The 23,533-nt window shown below is 29.2% G+C and overlaps 4 protein-coding genes across 7 annotated transcripts in view; 2 read left to right on the forward strand and 2 right to left on the reverse strand.

The window, feature by feature from the left end:
- LOC101495397 (NAC domain-containing protein) overlaps positions 1 to 5,942 on the forward strand; it is a 9,981-nt gene extending 4,039 nt beyond the window's left edge. For both annotated transcript variants that reach the window (XM_004511605.4, XM_012719048.3), the window contains 3 exons: positions 1,745 to 1,931; positions 2,161 to 2,432; positions 5,196 to 5,942. In XM_004511605.4, the coding sequence (XP_004511662.1) occupies positions 1,772 to 1,931; positions 2,161 to 2,432; positions 5,196 to 5,777 (1,014 nt within the window). In that variant the 5' untranslated portion in view covers positions 1,745 to 1,771 and the 3' untranslated portion in view covers positions 5,778 to 5,942. The remainder of the gene's footprint in view (positions 1 to 1,744; positions 1,932 to 2,160; positions 2,433 to 5,195) is intronic.
- A 159-nt stretch (positions 5,943 to 6,101) lies between these two features.
- On the reverse strand, positions 6,102 to 8,169 carry LOC101495070 (thylakoid lumenal protein TL20.3, chloroplastic). The gene is made up of 7 exons (XM_004511604.4): positions 7,911 to 8,169; positions 7,602 to 7,764; positions 7,437 to 7,466; positions 6,917 to 7,023; positions 6,728 to 6,762; positions 6,518 to 6,646; positions 6,102 to 6,423 (listed from the first exon to the last, which is right to left on the reverse strand). Exons 1-7 carry the CDS (start codon positions 8,062 to 8,064, stop codon positions 6,232 to 6,234), a joined length of 810 nt encoding a protein of 269 aa, XP_004511661.1. The 5' UTR covers positions 8,065 to 8,169; the 3' UTR covers positions 6,102 to 6,231.
- Positions 8,170 to 9,720: 1,551 nt separating this feature from the next.
- On the reverse strand, positions 9,721 to 13,126 carry LOC101495725 (acid beta-fructofuranosidase). Of its 2 annotated transcripts, XM_004511606.4 has the most exons (7): positions 12,609 to 13,126; positions 12,179 to 12,187; positions 11,229 to 12,085; positions 10,954 to 11,115; positions 10,595 to 10,830; positions 10,330 to 10,417; positions 9,721 to 10,227 (listed from the first exon to the last, which is right to left on the reverse strand). In XM_004511606.4, exons 1-7 carry the CDS (start codon positions 12,991 to 12,993, stop codon positions 10,024 to 10,026), a joined length of 1,941 nt encoding a protein of 646 aa, XP_004511663.1. In that variant the 5' UTR covers positions 12,994 to 13,126; the 3' UTR covers positions 9,721 to 10,023. The 2 variants fall into 2 exon arrangements, with proteins under 2 accessions (XP_004511663.1, XP_073220755.1); XM_073364654.1 differs by lacking the exon at positions 12,179 to 12,187.
- A 5,427-nt stretch (positions 13,127 to 18,553) lies between these two features.
- Positions 18,554 to 23,530, forward strand: LOC101496384 (pentatricopeptide repeat-containing protein At4g18975, chloroplastic). Of its 2 annotated transcripts, none has more exons than XM_004511608.4 (6): positions 18,554 to 18,711; positions 18,787 to 18,963; positions 19,092 to 19,235; positions 21,773 to 21,985; positions 22,757 to 22,994; positions 23,190 to 23,530. In XM_004511608.4, the coding sequence occupies exons 1-5, from the start codon at positions 18,682 to 18,684 to the stop codon at positions 22,985 to 22,987; spliced, it is 795 nt and encodes a 264-aa protein (XP_004511665.1). In that variant the 5' UTR covers positions 18,554 to 18,681; the 3' UTR covers positions 22,988 to 22,994; positions 23,190 to 23,530. The 2 variants fall into 2 exon arrangements, with proteins under 2 accessions (XP_004511665.1, XP_004511666.1); XM_004511609.4 differs by having other exon boundaries at positions 22,757 to 22,989.
- Positions 23,531 to 23,533: the final 3 nt, after the last annotated feature.

Here is a 23,533-nt window from a genome sequence, read left to right on the forward strand (position 1 = left end):
AAAGAGTTAATTAATAATTGGCATTATTTACATTTATTTTGTTTTTATCATAGTTTTATTTTTACTTGATTATATATAAGAATTTATTTTTGTTCTGTATTAATTTAAAATGTTTTTTAACAATATTTTTTTATATTTCATATAACTATAATTAAAAGTTACTAAACATAATTATTTAGGCTAAATTACATTTGTGGTCCTTTAACTTAATTTCAGGTAACGTTTTAGTCCTTTATCTTTTTTTTTTTCCCGACTTGGTCCTTTATTTTAATTTTAAGTGACAATTTGATATTTTATGTTTTAAAATTTCAAAAATGTTATCCTTTTTTATACAAAAATTCAAAAAAAAAATTCAATCAAAACTCATAAAATTAATTATATTCTTCAATATAATACAAATTTCATCAAATTCGTAACGCAAATCTTCAAATAAACTCATATTTTCATACTTTATTTGATATTGTTAGGAATAAAGGACTAAATCGGAAAAAAAAAAAGATAAAGGACTAAAACGTTACCTGAAATTAAGATAAAGGACCACAGATGTAATTTAGCCTAATTATTTATTTATTATATAAGTAATAACTTAGAAAATCGTTAAAATTATATTAAATGATTTAAATTAATTAAGATGTAAATAAGTACTAAATTCATTGAACATATATTTAAACACGTTCTCACAATAATTCTCAAGTATTTATTTGTTGTTTGTGTTGTTTATATACTCCTCCTGAATAATTTATAAGACACAAATATTTCATATATATTGGAATGAAATATAAGTAAAATATAACACATCAGCTTATTTATTTCATATACTTTCACCAAAATTTCTCTCATTTAATTTGATTTTTGTTTCTAATGAACTATTTTATTACTAGGGTAATTTAAGTAATACAAATAATTTTTTAAATAAGATTATGTATTTAATTACTATATTGATAATATGCATGACATAGTCAATTTTTTTGGACTGGACGTGGTCAATTTTTTCTTATAAATCAGTGTGGGGGAGTATAAATGTGAGAATTTGTATAAAACATCGTCAATAATCAATAAATACCAAATCTGTATTTAAATATATGACATTTTTTAGTAATTTTCTTGTGGTTTTTTTTTTTTTGGACTAATTTCTTGTAGTTGTTTATAGGCTTATTTCACTGTTTTAACTATATTAATTATTTTTTTCATTAAAATGCCCCTATAAATATTGTACATTTTTAACTAACCATAAATACTATGATGAGAAAATACGTTAATTTTCTTTCATAAATTAAAAATCGCAAAACATCAATACAAATTTAATATTATTTCCAAATTATGTGATTTATTCAACAAATTTTTTTATTTAGACATAGAGGTAATATTTAACAACTTTTCTGAGAAATGAAAAACTCAAATTTGATGATCAAAATCTTCCCAGTCTAGTACCTTATGTAGGCATGAACGTAGTTTTTTTCATCCCTAATTTCTCATTTTGTCCTGATATTTATTTTCCTATAGTTTTAATTCTTGTGCTATATATTACTCTGACTTGTTAGAGTTAGAAACTTCATTGTTCAGTTTTCTCCAATATAGTTCTCCTAAATACAATTCATGTTATGCATGTCAAATGATCTTAGAAGCATAGCCACATTATTCATCATGTATAAGAGAAAAAAAATTACCAAATTTAATGATGTTATCCTATAGAAATTAAAAGTGACTGTTAATTAATTCTGTCTGTCTCTCCATATGCACGCAGGTTGAATTTGAATTATCTACAGGGGATATGAACAATTTCTCACACGTTCCTCCTGGATTTCGTTTCCATCCCACTGATGAAGAACTTGTTGATCACTACCTTAGGAAAAAGATAGCTTCTAAAAGGATTGATCTAGATATTATAAAAGATGTTGATCTCTATAAAATTGAACCATGGGATCTACAAGGTACTTATAATTAAAAATATTATATTGTCGATCAATTATAATTATAATTTTCAGATCATTAATTAAAAATATTTGACTTAAATTATAACTATTTTTTAAGAGTATTCACCTATACAATTAGTTGCAATTGTTTGACCATATAAAAAATTATAGAATTTATGGTGTATCAAAATTAAACTATAATTAATCGCATATATTTGTTACTTACTTTGTGTTAACATGCATGCAGAATTATGCAAAATAGGAAGTGATGAACAAAGTGAATGGTATTTCTTCAGTCATAAAGATAAGAAGTATCCAACTAGCAGTCGTACAAATAGAGCTACAAAAGCAGGATTCTGGAAAGCAACAGGAAGAGACAAGGCAATTTACTTAAAGCATTGTCTGATTGGAATGAGAAAAACTCTAGTTTTCTACAAAGGAAGAGCCCCTAATGGCCAAAAATCTGATTGGATCATGCATGAGTATCGCTTAGAAACTAATCAAAATGGAACTACTCAGGTAATATAATTTTTTTGTCTATAGATGTAGATGATATAATATAATTACCACAAAAAATTCAAGTATACCTGTGAAATATCGAATTTAAATCTGGAATATGATGGTCAACCTAATAATATTGATATTTTCTAGTTAAGATAGGACTTAAAGGTAGGAGTGTTCAAAAAAATCAAAAATTGAACCAAACTGCAGAATTGAATTGAACCGAACTGTTTTTGAACTGAATTGATTTATAAAAATTGAGAACCAAACTGTTTTCGAATTGGTTTTTTAAAACTAAAACCGAACCGAACCAATTTTTCAGTTTGAAAAAACTAAACTGAACCGATTTTTAATTCGAAAAAACTAGAATCGGATTTTTTTAAAAAATAATTAAGAGTAATTATGTAAAATTTGGTTTACAAACCAGTTCAATTCGGTTTTTTGCAAACTAAAAATTGATTCGGTTTAGTTTTTGAATGGTTCTAGTTCAGAACTGAACTTTGTCCACCCCTACTTAAAGACATAATAGTTAACTACATAATATTGAATATATATTGTAAATGAAAATGGGGAGAGAATATTGAATATATATTCTAGTAATATAATTATGACAAAATACATTATTTAATCATTTAAGGTACACGAAAATATCATATTGATTGATGGTTAAGTATTTTGCTTAATTATTTTTCTAAGTGTTGATTGAAGGTTTATGTCTTTAAGATTATTGAAATCAAAACCTTTTAAGAATTACATGAGTTTATTGAAAAAATTAAAAAAAAAATTAGATTTCAATTTTGTTTGTTTGAAATTAAAATAAATATTTACAAACATAAAATATGAACTTAACACCAGAAAAAAGATAAAAGATGATTAACTTATTAAAAAAAAGATATACGATTAATATGTTATTTTCGTATAACTTAAAAGACTGCATAATATATTTTGCCGTCAAAGTGAAAATGAAATCACAATAAATGAAAAGTAAATAGACGGATTTTACGTTCATGGTGGATCCAAAGACCAAGTTACTAAAACAAGGGCTTTAGACTTAAAAAAAAAAGAGTTACTAAATAAAAAGAAAAAGACCTTTAACTAAATAGTGTATGATAATATTAATTTTGTTGAAAATTTTACCCCATACCCCCTTAATTATACCTATACCCCCAAATCATGAATAAAATGACATTTTTGTCCTTGTTTAAATGCTAAAATTTCAAGAAATTTACCACTTATCGTTTCAAGTTTTACGAAAGGTTTTTTTTTTTCTAAACTTCCGGAAAACTTGAATACAAGTTTTCCGGTACACAACATACACTCCAGAAAACTTGATTTAAGTTCTCTGGTACAGAAGCATCTTCCGGAAAACATTTTTTGAAGTTTTCCGGTACAGAACACTCTTCCGGAAAACATTTTTCTAAGTTCTCCGGTACAGAACACTTTTTCGAAAAACATTTTTAAACTTTTTCGGTACAGAAGCTTATTCAGAGAAACTTGTTCCGAGAAACTTGAGACTTAACATTTTCGACAAACAACGATTTATGGTATATTAATTATTAATTATGACATATTAATTATTAATTATTACAGTGTATTAATTATTTATAGTGTATTTATGATGTATTAATTATTAATTATTAATTATTTATGGTATATCAAAATATTTATGGCATACTATTATTTCTAAAAATGGTGTGTACCGGAAATCTTTCTTAGAAAGTTTTCCGGAAACACTTCTGTACCGGAAATTTTTTCAATGAAGTTTTCCGGTAGTACAATTTTACACTTTTGTACCGGAAAACTTGAAAAAAGTTTTCCGAAAATAAAATGTGTACCGGAAATCTTTTTTTTGATTCTGAAAAAAATAAAATAGTAAAAAAAAAAATTGAAAAAAAACATTAAGGGTATACTTGGCATTTTCAAAAAATTATGGGGGTACAGGTATAAAATTGGGGGTACAGGGTAAAATTTTCAATTTTGTTAAAGAGTTATTTATAGATATATGTTAGCTCATTTGGTAAAATCAAGTGTAAGATTTTAAGCCTTTTGCCAATGGTTCAAATATAATCTAGACCACAATTATTAGTTTTTTTTTTTTTTTTGCAATTAAAAGCCTCCAAATTTGTTGGACCGGCCCTGCTTTCATTTTAAACTGGATCCACAAACTCGTGCTAATTATAATTTGAAGATTCTACCATACACCCTCACATCTAAAACTGTCACCCCTCCAAAACACATAAAAAGACAATTTTACCATTTTAACTATTTATAATAAATTTCAAAACTTTCAAAATAAAAATTATATTTTGAAAATTTGAAAAGTTTTGAAAATTTACAAATCTGAAAAGTTTTGAAAGTTTTCAAATTTAAAAATTTTCAAAATAAAGATTACATTTTGAAAATTTGAAAATTTCGAAAGTTTTCAAATCTTGACAGCTTTAGACTTTCCAAATCTAAAAAGTTTTGAAAGTTTCCAAATATGAAAATTTTCGAAAATTTCTAAATATAAAAAGTTTTCGAAAATTTCCAAATATAGAAAGTTTCCTATTTCAAACTATTTGAATTGTTTGAAAGTTTTGACAATTATGGAAATTGTTATTTTGAAACTTTCAAATATTATGAAAAAAATGGTGAAAAAATGAGAAGTTAAAAAAGTTGAAGGTTTTATAGATGGTTAAAATGACAATTGTATTTTCATGTTGATTTGGGGAGTCGCAGGTTTAGATGTGGGGGTGCAGGTAGAATCATCTTATAAGTTTAACTTAACTGCAAATATTTCAGGAAGAAGGATGGGCTGTGTGTAAAGTGTTCAAGAAACGAATAGTTACAACAATGAGGAAAATGGAAGATTCCCCCTGTTGGTATGATGATCAGGTATCATTGATACAAGAGCTTGAATCCCCAAACAGAGTTTCTCACCCTTATTATGCATCATACCAACAGAACTACCCTTGCAAACAGGAGTTGGATCAATTACAATACATTAATATACTCAATGATGCTAATTTCCTCCAACTTCCACAACTAGAAAGCCCGAAAGTTCCTTTCCAGTGCTCATCATCACATAATTCACTCATACAAGAACAACACATACAAGCACAACAACAACATTGCCAGCAACAAAATATGCAACTCTTTTCTGGTCGCAATGATGTTCAAGATTGGCGACTATTAGACAAATTTGTAGCTTCTCAACTAAGTCGCGATATTCAAGATGCTTCCAAGGAAACTAGTAGTTATTGCAATGTGGATGAACAAATTGCTAATTTGCTAGAAAATGATGAATCCAAAAAATCGGAAACTGGTCAGGAATATGCGACTTCAACCTCCAACTCCAGTTGCCAGATTGACATGTGGAAGTGAAAGATCTATAACTGTGAATTAAGATGCATAATATTTTATACGGAGTAGTATAGTTTAAGTACTCCTGGAAAAATTAATTCAGAAATTAAACCCTAAAGTATATTGTCAAATATTCTTATATAAGTTGAACCTCTGGTGGCACAGTAACCACTATTACTCCCCAAAGGTTTTTCTAAGATGCTACAAGTACGACTAAAGCAAATTACTACTTCTTACTTCCTACTGCAAATTGATGTGCATGTATTGCAAACATATTAATTAAATGATTCTACGCAACTATGTGTAATATGGATTGTAAAGGCTTGAGAATATAAACTAAGCATATGTTCAAGAAAAGGCTTCATTTGTTCAATGCAGTTATGGTCCAAAAACCACAGAGAGCCTCAATTGTTGTACCTGATATATATTTACAAGATTATGGTCTCTCATACCAATGATTACTCCCTCCAGGTAACTACTTTGAATCGCAAAGGCCTGTTGCTTCATCGCAGAAACCATCTCGGTCAAGCAGTTTCTGCGGTGGAGCACTCAACAGGGGAGATGATGGGGTGCCATAAGCATTTCGTCGTTTGTTCCCGCAACCTAAACTCACTCTTGTGCTTACTCCTGTTACAGGATTTGTGCCACTAGCATACTTGCATAAAGCCTACATAATTTAATCAAATAGTATGCATATGTCATCATCATGTGAAAGCTCAATAAGAATATCAATTGGCCTTTTATGCAATCAGTGGTGGTACCTGCTTTTGGGTAAGGTCCAACACAGCATCACTAAAGTCAGCACCTTCAATGATGGCACTTCCAAGGTCACTCCGAGTAAGGACTGTTCTAACAAGAATGGCATTTGTCAGATTCGCTTCATTAAGAACCTGTACATCCCAAACAAGAAAATCTTTTATAAATAAAATCAAAGCCGAAAAAAATTAATCAGTTTGATTTGATGTAGTTACCATGCGATCCATCAATGTATCACTCAAATCAGCACCTAAAAGATGTTAAGGAAAAATTTGAGTAAACTATGTATACCGGAATCTATTAGATGAATACAACACTTTTGTTTTAATCTAAATCAATTAAAATGAAATGTAAACGCATTAGGTACTTCTTACATATAGAACTCACAATAAGCTTATATATACCTGTAAAATTTGCCTTGTATGCAACAGCTTTCTCAAGGTATGCACCATTGAAAGTAGAACCACTAAAATCAGATTCTCTCATATCAGCAGATGTGAAATTAGCTCTTCTGTATCAGTAATTTAGAATGGTCATGAATAGAGGACCCTAAATTTCTACATAACTATTAAAATTCAAAATAATTTGCTATGAAGTGACAAATTTCTGAATAGACTGAAGTAACATTTTACTACTATGCTAAATTATTCACATGTATACTTAAAGAAGAGCACAATACTGAGTTGTTAATTCAAATAAATAATACATTTACTTTGCAAAACAAATTAGCTACTTCAAGTGAAACTAAAAAGCATTTCCTTATTGATTCTCCACTCAAATTCTATCATCTTATTTTCCACCTCCTCTCTACTAAGCATTCTCTTATATTTTCCATCCTCCTTTATTTTCTTGTCATAAATTTAGTTGCAACTAAAAAACTTACACATTAAAATTAAATAACACAAAGCCCAATTGAAAAATTACCTGAAATTTTCATTCACATGCACTGCTTTCCTACATTATAATAACAAACACAAAAATAAGCCATTACAAGTTAGTTTTTCTTACTCATATAAAAACCCTAATGAATTAGTATTAATCCTAAATATATTAATTAACGAATTAATTAATTGAATGAAAGAAACTAACTTGAGATCTGCTGATCCAAACTGAGCAGCAGATCCAATACCAAATTCACCCCTAATTTCAGCCTCAAATTTGTTAAGATCGGCAAGGGCAGAAAGGTCAGAGCTGAAAACAATAACCGCAGCTGCCAACGTGGCTGAAAACAGTTTTCCCCATTTCTTGGTCTCTACATTAGCACATGGCAGCTTAACCTAAGTTCATCATTGCATTACAAATTTACAAAACTAATTTTTTAATTTTCTTTCTCTCCAATGAAAATTAAATAAATTAAAAATAAAAATAAAAGGTACTATAGTAGTGTATTATACTAACCTTGAGGATGATCACTGTTTAAGTTAATTTTGCAAACAATTGGAGAGGACTTTGAATGAAAATGAAGCGTGTTTGAAATTTTGGAAGTTGAACGGTAATTAGAGGAAACATGGAGAGAATTAATTGAAAGTGGTGAGAGTGAATTAAGTGCCATAATCTATAAGGAAGATATTGAACAGCAAAGATATGGTTAGTAATCTAAGGGGTAACGAGGAAAGAAAAACAAATTTGAAGTTCAACAATTCAACGTCAAAGTGGAGGAATTGATTGGTGGTAAAGTGTTAGTACACGTGTTCTAGTGTTATCCAATTTCTGGCAATGCCACATGTCAAACTTTTTAACTTGGATCCAAATTCCAAACTGCAATAAAATGCAAATGCGAATACATTTTAATTTTTTTTTAAATAATTGATATTAATAATTAATTTTGTTTAAAGAAATAGTTTAATATATGATCTCTTTGATGTTTTAATTCTCTCAAATCACCGAATCATTTTACGACTTACCAGTATATTTTGAGGATGTTTATGTTTCTATTGCCAATTATATGTTTGCTTTTTGAAGATAAAATGCATTATAAATAGTTCAGATATAAACTAACAATCTCATTCTTCACACTCATTGTGTAAAACAAAAATATCAAAATCATCATATGCTATAATTATTTCAAGCGTTAATTTAACTATGATGCAATCGCTATAAATCATCATATGCTATAATTTAACTATGATGCAATATGTGTAAAAATAAAATTGAGATTAAATAATTTTTTATTATTATAAATATATTATATTTTATTTTTAGTCTTTCTAAATTACTTTTAAGACAATGATTTCTCTAATATTTTTAGTCAACCATTTTGATACTTACTTTAAAATATACTGTGTATAATATGAACTTTTAAATAATTTTTAAAATAATATAACAATTTTTCTCATAAAAAATTAATTTTTTTAATAAATGGCAAATTAATTTTTTTTTTAAACTTTTAACACTTAAAAACTCATATTTAATTTATTTCTTATTTAAAAAATCTAAATTTTTATAAAGGAGGTTTTTTTTAATGTTTTAAACATACGAGTAAAAATTTTAATGTTTTAAACATACGAGTAAAAATCATTAAAAAATTCTGACGATGCACATGAATTGATTTAAAGATAAATACTAAAATTATTAGAAAATATTTGAGGGACCATTATTTAAAAAAAAAGACTAAAAATAAAATTTAGTATGTTTATTGAGAGAAAAAATTATTTAACCCAAAAAAAAATGATGTAATCTAATAGTAAAATTATATCGTATTACGATACACAAAATAAATTTTACCCTATTATTTAGTTTAAAAAAAAATTATTGTTTCCAAAAGTATTCATCCTAGTTTAATTTTCACCATATAGTTTTAAATTAATGTATATTCATTCACAACGACATTGATAAGCAGTTGCACTATAAGGACTAAAAAGATATAAAATTAATTAATAGATCATTCAAGACATAGGTCTATAGAACATATGGAAGTAATTGGATTAAAAGCTGTGAAATGATACAAGAGTTTTTTTCTTTTTACAAGTGAAATGATATAATAATGGATGTTCTTTTTTTATAATTAGTCACTCGACTTCGGACCCCTACTTGTAAGTGTTGGGGCGCTAGTGATGATAACTTATTACATTTATTTAGGAATTGTTTAGTTGTTTAAGCATTTTTCAAAAGTTCAACTTATACAAAATTGGCATGAAACTATTATTGTTTTACTAGATACATAACTATTTCAATTTATAAATGTGCAATCATTTTACTATTAGAGAAATAGAGAATCTTGAAATTTCTTTCATTTATCCATTGCTGTAAAATATCATTACAGGTTGTGGCTAATGTAAAAAGAAATCTAAGGGTGCTCATCCAAGAGCGACCAATTTACAAATATGCATAAAAAAAGGTTGGGACAAAAATGAGGGAGCAGTGGGCTTTTGCTCAATACTAATCCAAAACTTAATTTGGATTGATGAGAAGACCATTGCATATATTTGGGAACCTGAATTGTTGAATAATAGCACCAACATTTTTCCCTCTGTGATGTAATTGTGAATTTTGAATATCTTAACTCTATAATTTAACTCCTTTGCTCAGGGCTGAATGGCTTTATGAATGCAGAGTTCATTTGCCAAACTTTGAGTGAAGCAGTAACTGTGGCCTCAGTAGCATTATTAAACAAGAACAACTTAGCATCTCCATAGATTGCCCTTGTTGGATAAACTCGAGAAGTCACTGTTGTCCTTCCACCTTGAGCAAAACTTTCAACTATAGAATGGTCCACCTAAATTCATTTCAAAACATTCCAAATAAATAATTTGCAAGTTGATTAGTTAGTCTGGTTCCTGTTCATTAAAACATGTCAAATTTATACAATTTAACTTACCAATATTCTTAAAGATAGCTTCTCATTTTCAAGTACTGGAACAAAGCTTCCAAAGACACTCTTATCAACATCAGTTGCCAATGAAGACCTAAAAAAAATATAAATGAACTAACTCAACACAAATTTGTGATTTCATGAATTGACCAAACTTATAAACCAGTTATTTTTTATTTGTTCAAATTTCTTTCTCTTAAAAAACGAATCAAACTCAATACTTACACCTCTAACCACTACAAGTTCAAAACAAAAATAGACTAATATATACCTTGATTGATCAGAGCAGAAGGAAGTTTTGAGATTTCCATCATTTCCTTTAACAACATAGAAGTAGATGGGAGTATATTCAGAAAGGCCATCATTTGCCAGAACCAATAGACCAAAAGGCCCTAAGGCGCCACGATGAGCAGCTCCACCACTGGTCTTGCAATTGTACTCTTCATTGGTTTGGTCTGTCTTTTCTATTGCTTCCTTATCAATCTCAAACTCAGCAACAATGTCCAACTGTAGCATTGGAAGGTTCAATTATATGTCATTGAGTTAGCTTACTTTATTAATCATATCTATGAAGCTATCCTAATTAATTGTAATAATTTGAAAAACTTTAGAAACAACATGAACACAAACCTGTGTTGCTGTTTCAATATCTAGTGACACCACTGACCCTGGCATTGCCTTCAAATTTTCAAACTTGTTACTTTTCAATCTCAAACTCTCCACCTCCTCAACAGGCCATTGAAGCAAGTTGCTACCAGTTTTTTTATCAAGCACCACTGTCCTTGGAATACCCTGAATGATTAAAACAGAACCAATATCATTCCTAGCCTAATAAAAACACAAGTTAAAAATAAGAACAACACTTATAATATGCATTTGGTACATTGAGTTTGGTGATAACATACCATAACAGATGCCCAACCTTTAGTTACATCAGCATATTCACTATCAGACTCTCCAATCCAACTCCACAACACTCTTCTCTCTTTATTTTGATCATAAAATGTCTTGGATGCATAAAATATACCATAATCATACCTCAATCCAATACCAACATCATTTTGAATATCATCAGGTACAAAATCAGCACCATTTTCTTCATAATTCCCAATAGTATAATAATCATGTCTATCATCATCCAAACTAACCTTCATAACATGCTTCACATCAACCCCATAAGCAGAAGTATCCAAACCCTTTTCCAACTTAGTAGAGACAGGGTAAAAATCAACACACTCCCACATACCAACTTTAGGCACAGCACGAAGCACACCCTCGACTCGCTCAAATGTCCTAAAATCTTGAGTCTCATAAACCAAAGCAATTCCAGTTTTATTAATCTTGGAACCAATAGAGATACGCCATTTACCTTGAGAGGTTAACCAAGCAGTTGTAGGGTCACGAAAATCATGGACATTGATTCCAGGGGGTGGGAATAGAACAGGATTTTTAGGATATTTGATCCAATCAATAAGAAGTGGATCAGAAGGGTCAGAAGGATAAGCAAGGTTTTGAACTTGTACTAATTCATTTGTGGCACCTGTGTATAACATGATAACTTCACCATTGGGTAAGATTGTAGCTGAACCTGTCCACACACCTTTTTGATCGTACCATTTATCTGCTACCATTGCTAGTGGAAGATGAAACCAATGGATTAAGTCTCTTGAAACAGCATGTCCCCATACTATGTCACCCCAAACTGCACCGTTTGGATTGTATTGGTAGAAGAAGTGATACCATCCCTTGTAGTACAATGGACCTGAACCACAAACAAACCAACTTATGGATTTCAATTTTCTACTAACAAAATTATTACTAATATTTCTAATTAAAAAAGGAAAACTGCTCTTACCATTAGGATCTGAAGCAGAGAAAACCAGAATAGCCAAAGTACCCAAAGAAAAAGGAAATATATAGTTAGTTACTGTCATAAACATTCAAATTTTATCACTTTGTTTTGCTAGCATAAAATAAATTCACCATGACAAATTGACAATAGTATATGGACAAATAAATCAACCATCTATAGCTGCGTGATCATGTTGTAACTTCAACAATAATGTATACTAACATTTCCAACACAATGAGAGTAAACATGATGTTAAAAATTAATTTTTTGAGTACAAAATTAAACATAAATATTATGAAATAAAATATATTTGAACCAATTTTTAAACTGTTGTATATTATTAAATTTAAACAAAGAATGTTTAGATTTACAAACGGAAAAAATGTCTTTCTAAATTTAATGGTCTTTAGGGCTTATAAACAAAAGGAATTACCATTCATCCAATTCTTCTCGGGTTGGAAATGAAAAGCGGTTCTCTGCCATGAAAGCATACTATTGTTCCAAGGAAACCATTCACCATTGTTGTTGTTAGTGAACAACCTAGTATTTGATTTCTCGGACACTCCTGCACATACACCACGTGCAGGTAATGTTTCTGTATTCAAATCTTTATTTGTTGATGCTGATGTTGACACATGATCAATATTTCCATTTGATGTCAATGCCACCAATGAAACCACAACCAACATCCCCCAAAATACCGCAACCACGGTCTTCGACCTTCCGCGTAAAACAGCGGAAGGTCCCGTGGCGTGGAGTTCGTCGGATACCGGAACATAAGAACATTCGACATCATTACATTCATTTGTTCTCCCCATTGTAACAATGTGGGGAAAAATAATTTATGGATTTAATTTAATTTAATTTAATTTCTTAAAAGGAGATTAGGCAAAGAGAGGTACAAAACCTCTCCCGCCACTCCTTCTTCTTCCTTTCCTCCAAAGACAATATAATGGAAAGCAAGAGAGAAATTAAATAAAAAGATAAAGAGGTTGTGGAATATTATTGGAGATTATCCAAACTAACTTGGTATGAACACCCTGTGATTAACTGCATGAGCGTGTATGTATTTATATAGGTCTCTCTTTGACTATTAGGCTGAGATTGGAGGCTCAGCATTTTTCCTAATACCAATTATTTCGGACTCTCGTTCAATTGTTTCCATAATTTGTGGATTTGTTTATTAAAAGCCTAGTGAGTTTCTGGTATATGTTTTTTTTTTTCCTTTATTATAAGTTTTTACAATTTATTTCCTTTTTCTATCTTACATATTACTATTTATAACGTATATAGAACATATCAAACACAAGAAATCTTACGTGCCATAAATTGGAGTTTGAAACAAAAAACATGGTGGGGTAGATATGTGAAAGTGGAGTGAAGTTACATATCGAATTTTTCGTTAAAATATACTCTCGTAATAAACAACATTATTCTAATTTTTGTTGTATTATTACAAATAACGTACTTTCATTTATTACGTATTTAGTTTGATACAAATAGTAGAAAAGTTAATTCTTTTGCACCAAAAAGAAAAAGAAGCTAATTTTCCGTTTTTTTTTTACAAACAAAAGTAATTTTTAGTTTAAACTGACACGATTACTGATAGGACACTGAGTTTCTATCAATTACTTACTAAATTAGAAGTGATATTTTCATATATGTTTTATGTAACTATTTTATTTACTCAGTCAATAAAAAAAAAAAAAAAAACTCCACTTTACGTATTTTTCTTTATTTTAAAATATTTATGATTTGAAATTAATTCGAATTATATATCATATGAAATACTAGGATATTTCATATTTAAAGATATATATATATTTTTGTTGAATATGACATTATAATTTATTTAGTTTTAATTGATCTATTTATGCTTACACTAGTAATTAATTATCCACACGAATAAAACACATCCAAAGAAGAACATGTATTGTTCAATGTATGACTAGAGTAGGAAGTAAACAGTTGAGACCAGAAGCTTACGTGACTGACCACAAGTTTTCTTTCAGTGGCACAAGAAAACACAAAGACCAGATGCTGACACGTGGAATCAAATGGTAATATTAAAAAATAAATTAATAATTATTTTTTAAGTAAATAAGTCTTTAGTCTTTATAAAATTTAATTATTTTATTTTTATTTTTATTTTTTATAAAAAAATTTATCAAATTTTAGTCATTAAAAATTTTTGTTTTCATTTTATATCTTTGATTTTATATTAACTATTGTATATTTTTTGGATCTTGAATAATTTTTTTGCATTAATATTTGGAACATCACAAAAAAATTCTTACAAAAATTTAAAATTTATTAACAAACAGTTAATTAGATGTAAATTTTTAAGTACACAAAGTTTTAAAAAATTATATTTAATTAATCATTTCTTAAAAAATTCTAAATTTTTATATGAAAGTTTTTAAATATTTATAAACATTAATGTAAAAAACTGTTAAAATTTTTGAACATGCATAACAGTTAGTTTAAAATCTAAGATACAAAATAAAATAAAAAATTTAAGGGATTAAAAGTTAATGAAATTTTTTATAAAAATTAAAATTAAAATAATAAATTTTATAAAGATTAAAAACTTATTAACCTTTATTTTTTTAACAAAGATAAATGTTCATTCAGCTAATAAATATCACATATAAGTTATGGCAAACAAGAGTTTGATATATTCACCAAGAACTATGTATCAAATTATGAGCAACTTCAATAGTATTGTGTAAAGGTAAAAGATATATATTAAATTAATAGATATTAAATTCAATCTTCGTTGGTACTATTGAAGGGGACCAATTTAAATTACATATTTGATTTTATTGACTATCGAAAAGAAAAGAAATATAAATTTTATTATCAATATTTAATAAATTCTAAAAAATTTACAATTAGATAACAATAAGATATATGTAAAATATATGGAAGAATATTACATATATTTTAATCAATAGTGTGTACAAATAAAGTGTGCATGTTTTAAATTTATTTAATGATATATAAATACTCATAAAAATATTTAAAATAGTAAAAGTGTTTATTTGTAATAATACTGCTCATGGAACAACCACAACAATGTCAATTAAAATCTATGTGATTGTTTTTGACACGTATATCACTTTATCCGAGTCACGATAGTCCCGTTGCTCATTCCTTCGTCCTAATCACATTTCAACTGCATAACAGTAATAAATAATGCTAATAATGCATTGTGTGATTGTAATTAAAAATTGTAACGTGCTGGTTTTACATCACATTGGGATGAGTAAGCATACTAATACTCATTAATTAGCTGACTTCGCAGGTGATTTGGTGCAATAATTTTGCCAGTTGTGAGGGTGGTGCATGTTTTGGTCCCACCACTCCCCAATAATGTTTTTCATTATTCACAATCAGACAAAATAAAACTAATCGAACACTAATATGAAAGATATCCAAACATATTTTTTTGTTCTATAAACTTATTATTTCCAATGTAGACTGCATAATCTATTTAAAGTTTTATTTAAGAAATTGATCTTTTACGATTTATTTCTTTATAAATCGAACTCCGATATAAATAGTTAAGAGATTTAAATTTCTATCATTAAGTCAGACTTTTTAAAATATTGAGTATTATTTCTTAAAAAAGTTTTATAGATCAATCTATCACCTCAATTAGAATTATTAAAAGAATAAAAAGTTGGATCAATAATTCAAAAAATAAAGTCACTCTTATAAAGTTTATTATATATATTACGTTGAGATATGAGCCTTAATTTGTTGACAGATAATTATTCTACTCAAACTCCTAATGAAATTATTTAGCCTTTCACAACTTGGTTGTTGTTTTTATATGACATTAAGTTAGAATTGAGTAGGAATCAGATTATAGAGTTGTGATATATTTTAAGAAAAATAAACTAGTGCAATGATTTTTTATTTGACAAAAAGGAATCCTCTAAGTTTGACCATCTAGCGATTTTTCATCTCTATTGGTGGAGGTTACTTCTATTTTGCTTGAAAATATTTTGAGAACCTATTTCTCTAAAGAGTAGTTGGTTTTGTTTTATGTTTCTGTTTATTTCTCTTTGTCTTCCATTACCAAAAAAAACTCCTAACTAAAATAGAGTTTTTATTGAAAAACAATAAACAAAGGCAATTTTTTCGATTAAATAATATGTTTAAATTTTTTTTACTATAAAATTTCTTTTATAAAAAAATATTTTATGTTTCTTATGAATTTAAATAACATTTAAAAGATATGCAAAATAAAGTAAAGTAAACATGCCATTAAACCTTCATTAATCACTACACACTAATATTAGAAGGATGTGAAATATTAATAATATATATAGGATTTAATTTATATAACAATGTTTTCATAAAAAAAGTAATTTACCAGTATTAAAATTTTTATACTGTCACAAATTATTAAAAATAGTTGACTATAATTATAATTATTTCTGAAATTAATATATATAAACAGAAAAGATATGTCAAGATATGTCAGGAGGTTAAAGTGCAACTTTCAGAATCACATAAGAAATAATTACAACAGATTCTATAGGGCTGCCTCTTAACCGTGACGCATATCATAAAATACCAATTCGAGCGGGTGTTGATCCAGTTAATGTTAGGCCTCACGGGTACCCTCATTTACAAAAGAACAAGATCAAAAAACATGTTGGTGATATACTTAAGTCGGGAATAATCAAACCAAGTAACAGTCCTTACTCAAGCCCAGTTATCTTGGTTAAAAAGAAAGACGACAGTTGGAGATTATGTGTAGATTATCGCGCTTTAAACAAGTCTACTGTGCCGGATAAATTTTTCATTCTGGTTATCAAAGAGCTATTGGATGAATTGAATGTGACAAGGTATTTTTCAAAAATAAATTTTAGGTCGAAATATCACCAAATTAAGATGCATGAAGCATATGTCCACAAAAGAGCCTTCCAAACCACCAAGGTCACTATGAATTTTATCATTCTTAATTATAGTTATTTTTCATTTATCCATTTACTTTTTGCAAATAAATTATGTATATAAATTTAATTTAATGACTCTGAAAAGTCTCCTACTTAAAAAAAAAAATTAGTGCTACTTTAAAATGTTTAAATATTTTTTCCATTATCACTTTTTACTTTGAGTAGATACAAATATTTCTTTATTTTTAGTCCTAACAAATGTACAATGTTTTTTTTTCTTGTTAGTTTGAATAAAATTTGATAATATCAAAATGTCTCTATAATATATGTGATATTTATTTTAGTCTTTATGTGACTCATATTTGATAACTAAAATCAAATGTTGACATACTACATTAATCAATTTTAATATAAAAAATATTTTAATAATTAAAACAAAATTATAAAGACCAAAAGTAATAAGTGAAACATTAGCAGCAATTAAATACTAAGATTATTATGTAGGAATTATAAATAAAATATACATATTTGAGTTTGATGGAGATATTGTTGATGTAAAATAAGTTTAGACAGAGATTTAATAAAAACTTATCGTATTATCATGTAAACATATTTTATAATTATAATTTAAAAATAATTGCAAAATGATTTTACTATCATTGAACATGAGCGTAAAATAATAAATTTTGTTAAAAAAAAGATGTGATATTTACTAAAATTGATAATGATCCATTATTGAACCCTTTTGTGGGTTCAAGTTAACATTGGCGGCGCTAACATAACTTTTACGAGGAAGGCAAATATATGGAGAAAAACATATGTTTCCAAAACTGATATATCAAACATAATTAATAAGAAAAAATTTACTATAATTTTATTTTATATAAAATATAAAATGAAAACAACAACATAGAAAATAAAAATTGTCAATGGAAATTTAAGTTGAATTTGTTGACACTTTAATGAATCAAATTTATTTATAATCGACTACGTATTAAATAATCTAACAATATATTTTACGATGTAAACATCTAAATCATCTAAATTATATGTACGAAACTTGTAATATAATTTATTTTATTTATGAATTATTAACAATTTACATTACAAAAAGAATTACATTTAGAGTGGTGAGACCAAAACCGTCAAAACAATAATAAATTAATCAATTAATTGATAATTTATTACTTTCACATTTCTACTATTTTCTAGCAAATAGACTTATCTAGGACATGTAAATATATATAGAGTAGTTAAATATAAAAAAATATTATTATTGTCAGCCAAGGCTAGCTCTGGGTAATTAAAGGCTTCGCCCTAACATAATATTAAGTGCACCCCACCCATGAAATGGTGTATACTTTACAGTAACATACGGTGCGAATAGCAATGCGGATAAAAATACATCATTACGATGGCCCAAATTGATAGTTGTATTGATGAGGGCCCAGTTTTGGCAGGGTAAACAGAAGAATGGAGAAAGAAGAAAAAGAAGAGAATGCAACTCTAAGCGCAGAGCGTGAATGAATTGAACAAAAGTTCAAGCGAGTTTCAATTAAAACTTTCATCATTGTTTGATTTCAGCGAAGAACCATGTGGAGGTCACCTCGAATTTCTTATCTCGTAAGTCTCTCTCTCTCTCTCTCTCTCTGTGTGTGTGTTTTGTCAGTTAACTCCTCGTGCTACTATGAACTCCAGGTTACTAGATTGAGTCAAATGAACATAAGTGATGTCCGTTGCTGTTACAGTCAAATGTTATCTCAACCATCTCATTCACAAACGAAACCTCTTCCTTCCGACCAGAAACAGATACCAAAGCATTATATTGGGGAAAATGTATCTAGAAAAGATAGGACTATGTTTCTTCTCACCACAGTAAGTATTATTATTTATAATAATAATGATAATGTGTGTTATCATAGTTAATAATTATTTTCATACTTTAAATATGGTGAAGGGGTCTCAGTTTTTTTTTTGTTTGGATTAAATCCCCAATGATGCAGCTTCGTGATATTGATGATAGTAAGGAGGCTATTTATGGTGCTCTTGATGCTTGGGTTGCTTGGGAGCAAAAGTTTCCAATTGGTTCATTGAGAAATATATTGATTAGGCTTGAGATGGAACAACAATGGCATAGGGTTGTTCAGGTATCACTTTTCTGCTTACTTTTCTTTTTATTCTCATTGCATTGCGTTATCCTTTGTCAAAATAAAAGCTTGTCAAATTATGTGGATGAACAAATAAAAGATGTTGTAGGCATGTAACTAGAGAAATACTAGACTGAGAGTAATTTGTAGTTTGTAATCTGAATACGGATGCATTAAAAATGAAATGGAATTGGATTATATAGACTTATAGTGGGCCTCTATTCCTCTATAACCCAAGTTGGATGAGATGATTCAGATCTCTTTCAGCTTAACTAGAGGTCATGAATTCGAATCCAACTCGGGGAATGCAGTAGTGGTATACTCTTGAGGGAGAACTTTCAAAGGATAATTCGGTTACACCCAAAAAAATAGTGTCTCTAAACTTTCCATCATCAGTTTAGGTGATCAAACTTATTCACAAAAAATTAAAATAAGAAATAATCTCATCAATCTAACACTCCTCTTTGAGATTTGGCATGGACATGCCAAGCTTTGGCTTCAGTTCAGGAACTGCAATCTTGATTTCAGAAGCGCTTTATTTGAACATTAGTTTCCTAGCCTACATTACTATCAACATAGCCATTTAGCTTAGCTCCTCCCGTCTTTAAATACCAGATGCCAAGATTCGTCATCAATACATCTTGCATGAACATCAACCTCAAGTAGGTCTGACCAAATCTTTTGTCCCAAATAGCATGCCCATCAATCTAGGCTGTAAGATAATGATCTTCAACTAAATCAAACTTATAAAAGTTGTTTATGTCCCATCTTTTATCAATAATAAAGCAATACTTTTATTTGAAAAGATTCCATATCCATTTCTTAGCATTTGTGCATCGCTAAGAAGATTTAGAACTAATTTTTGAATGTAATGAACTTCATTGATGGCAATTGTTTATTTTCCTTTGGCTCGCATAACTTCTCCATTTTCCAACTTAACTCTTAGTTGAATTGATTGGTCACTGTATGTAAAAATTGATAAGAAATTTACTCATGTGGCCTGTACAGCCACTACCATTGAACCAAGTTTTCAATTTATGTGAGTTGAGTTGTTGTGATGTCATAAATAAATGCTCTTCATGGTTGTTGTCTTCTTCACTCACATTTACCGGTTGTTCAGGTTGTTGTTGAGACCTGCTTTTTCACAATTCGGCAATACTTTTCACTGTAGGCGAGTTTTTTTTGCAAAAAAACATGGTGAAGAAGAGGTTTATCTTTGAAATAACAATCTTCCTCAGCATGATTTGTTCTTTGGTTTCGAGAGCAAGGAAAAAAAAACACCCTTTCTTGAAGAACCTTCACCTTTCCCTTTATTGGTATGGAAAAACTGGATTTTCAGAATACCTTTCCGTGTGTTTTGCTTGAAAGTCACCTTCAATAGCTTCATCATTTCTTGTTGAGACCCTTTGATCCTTTGCATGAAGCTTGCTGGTTATCTCTGTAATTGTGAGACTTGGCAAATCACAAGACTCCCATTGCAAATATCTTGGAATCAAACTTTTGAGATACTTTCTTTTTACAACTTTTTTGATATGTAAATGCCTCACCCAGAAATGGCATTTGATATACAACATCCATTAACCTACCTGAATAATCTTTGACAGATTCCTTGTCCTTCATCTTCATCAATTCAAATTCTATCTTCGATGTGAAGAGTCTAACAGATGTAACCCTGTCACCGCCATCAAATTCATCTTGGATCTCATCCCATATACTTGTTTAGGTGTTTCCAAGTCCGTGACTTTTGTAAAATTTTGATATGTCTGTCCTGAATGCAAGCAAGTGATGGCTTTGTCTTTGTTGAGTTTCTCCTCCTCAAGAGCTTTTATTTGAGCAATGGTAGGAATCTCTCTCAATGGCGGTGGATCAGCTTCAGAGTTCACAGCATTCCATAAACCTTGAGACCTCAAATAAAACTTCACTACGACGGCCCAAGTATAATAGTTTTCACCATTAAACATTGTTGGGATTGCAAATAAAGAATTGTTGAAAATGGACATATTTGCTCCACCATTGCCTAAATAAATAGCCCAACCTCACTGCGCTGAGCACTCAAAGCCAGCGTGTTTAGTCCTACAAAAAAAAAAAACTTTTCCCAACAGTCCAAAAGAAAATGATTCTTTGATACTATGTTGACAATTTGAGTTGAGCCCATGAAAATAAAGTTTTAAATAAGGCACAATTTAATCTCAGAAATCTAACAGATAAGTACACTTCTGCTGATGGGTTAATTAGATAATATCATGCCAGAGTTTATCAATTTTTTTATTACTCTTCTAATTACCAGATACTTTTTTTGCTTGCAGAAATTTTATATAGTATAATCTCTATGCAGAAATTGTCTGATTTTTTTTCCTTCTTTATTTTGTGGATGGAGTTTTTATTTTTATAGTTGTTTTTCTTTGCCACGTCTTGATTTTGGCCTGTTCTGTTTGCAATTTTTCATGTTAGTTTTGCAATGTATTGTGAGTTTTCCGGAAAGTAATCTCGGTTGACTTTAGTATTATTTACCCTGGTGCTTTAATATCTTATTCAAGGTAATTAAATGGATGCTGAGCAAGGGACAGGGGACGACGATGGGAACATATGGTCAACTGATTCGAGCTTTAGATATGGATCATAGAGTTGAAGAAGCCCACAAATTCTGGGAAATGAAAATTGGCACTGATTTGCATTCTGTTCCTTGGCAATTGTGCCATCTCATGATATCAGTATATTATCGAAACAAGATGCTGGAAGATCTTGTTAAGGTCAGCTTTCCAAAATAGTGGAACACATAAATTTTGGTTTTTAATAAATTCCCATTCCAATGGTGTGATTAATCCATGTGGCTGATTACTGACCTCGTTAAGTAGAACCAATCCGGGTTATTATGTTGTTGCATCCTATTATTAGTTTCTTTTGGTTCTAGTATACTAGTGGATTGATTGATGGGACAAATCCCTTTCAGTAGAAACAGAACGATAGGTTATCTTCTCTTCATTTGTTGAAAAGATTCATGTGAAAAGTAAATCTAGATATGAAGTCAATGAGAGCTAAGTAATCCAAAAAAGTATTGCAGTGTCCCTTCAAACATATTTAGTAACCTTTATTTGGTATTTTATTATTTTTACTACATTGCTCTTTTCTCCTACTTCATATATAGCAAAATTGTGACTAAAATGAAATTATAGCAGTTGACAACTTGAATAGCTACCACAGAATCAATGCATTCTGGCCATAATAATTATGTTGAATATGTATGAGGGTAACTAAATAATTGTTTAGCATTAATGAATTTTTGTTATTAATTGTATATGAAAGAACAGGATTAAATACTTTACTCAGTCTATTTGAATTTCTATTGAGAGAAAATCAAATAATTTGCTTGCCTCATTTGATGTGGACTTGTATATTGATGTACTAATATGGGTAGTATTTAGCTAAGCATCATTTACTCTCTTTGTTTGATGGTTATATACGGTTATAGTTCGAATAATACTGTTAACCTTTGTTTCATGTCTTGTGCTTTTGATTAAAAGCTTTTCAAGGGACTGGAAGCTTTTGATCGTAAACCTCGGGATAAATTAATCATTCAGAAAGTGGCAAATGCATATGAGATGCTAGGCTTGGTCGAAGAGAAAGAGAGGATTATGGAAAAATATAATCATCTCTTTGCAGAGAAAGGACCAACCAAGAAAAGTAGAAGGAAGTTGAGTAAGACAAAGGAAGAGCAGCCCGATGAATTCGGAAAGGACTCTAAGGAAAAGTAGAGGTCAGGTAATACCGTATACTTGATTACACTGTGAAAGTTGTTTGGCGAATTGATTTTTAATCTTGAACTGGTATAGTTGAAAAATATTGCAAGACAAGTTTCAGGGCTGAGCTGCACTTTCTACTTACGTTTTGTTTTAGAAGAAAAATGCATTTCTGTTTCTGGACTGAGAACTAATTCCAAATTTTTGTTGTCACCAGGATGTGGGATTTAATTTTAATATTGGTTTTAATAGCATCAACCAACTTTAATATTGGTTTTAATAGCATCAACCAACTTCGGGGAGAGGATTGTTCAAAGTTCAAACAATTGTGTTTGTTTTTTCTTGAGCTTTGGAATAGATGCAAGACATCAAGCACCTGGGACACATACTAGGTAATATAACTTGAAAAAATAGCAGTATCAAGGGCAGTAGTATGTAGGAAACTTTGACTGTTGATCAAGTCTTTTACTGCATACTTCAGGTTAAGTGTATTCATTCTTTGATACCTTAGATTGTATTTTATGATGGTGTAATAGACCAAAGTTTCTCTGAGCTCAATTT

Source organism: Cicer arietinum, chromosome 8 (genome assembly GCF_000331145.2).
Source record: "Cicer arietinum cultivar CDC Frontier isolate Library 1 chromosome 8, Cicar.CDCFrontier_v2.0, whole genome shotgun sequence".
NCBI lineage: Eukaryota > Viridiplantae > Streptophyta > Magnoliopsida > Fabales > Fabaceae > Cicer > Cicer arietinum.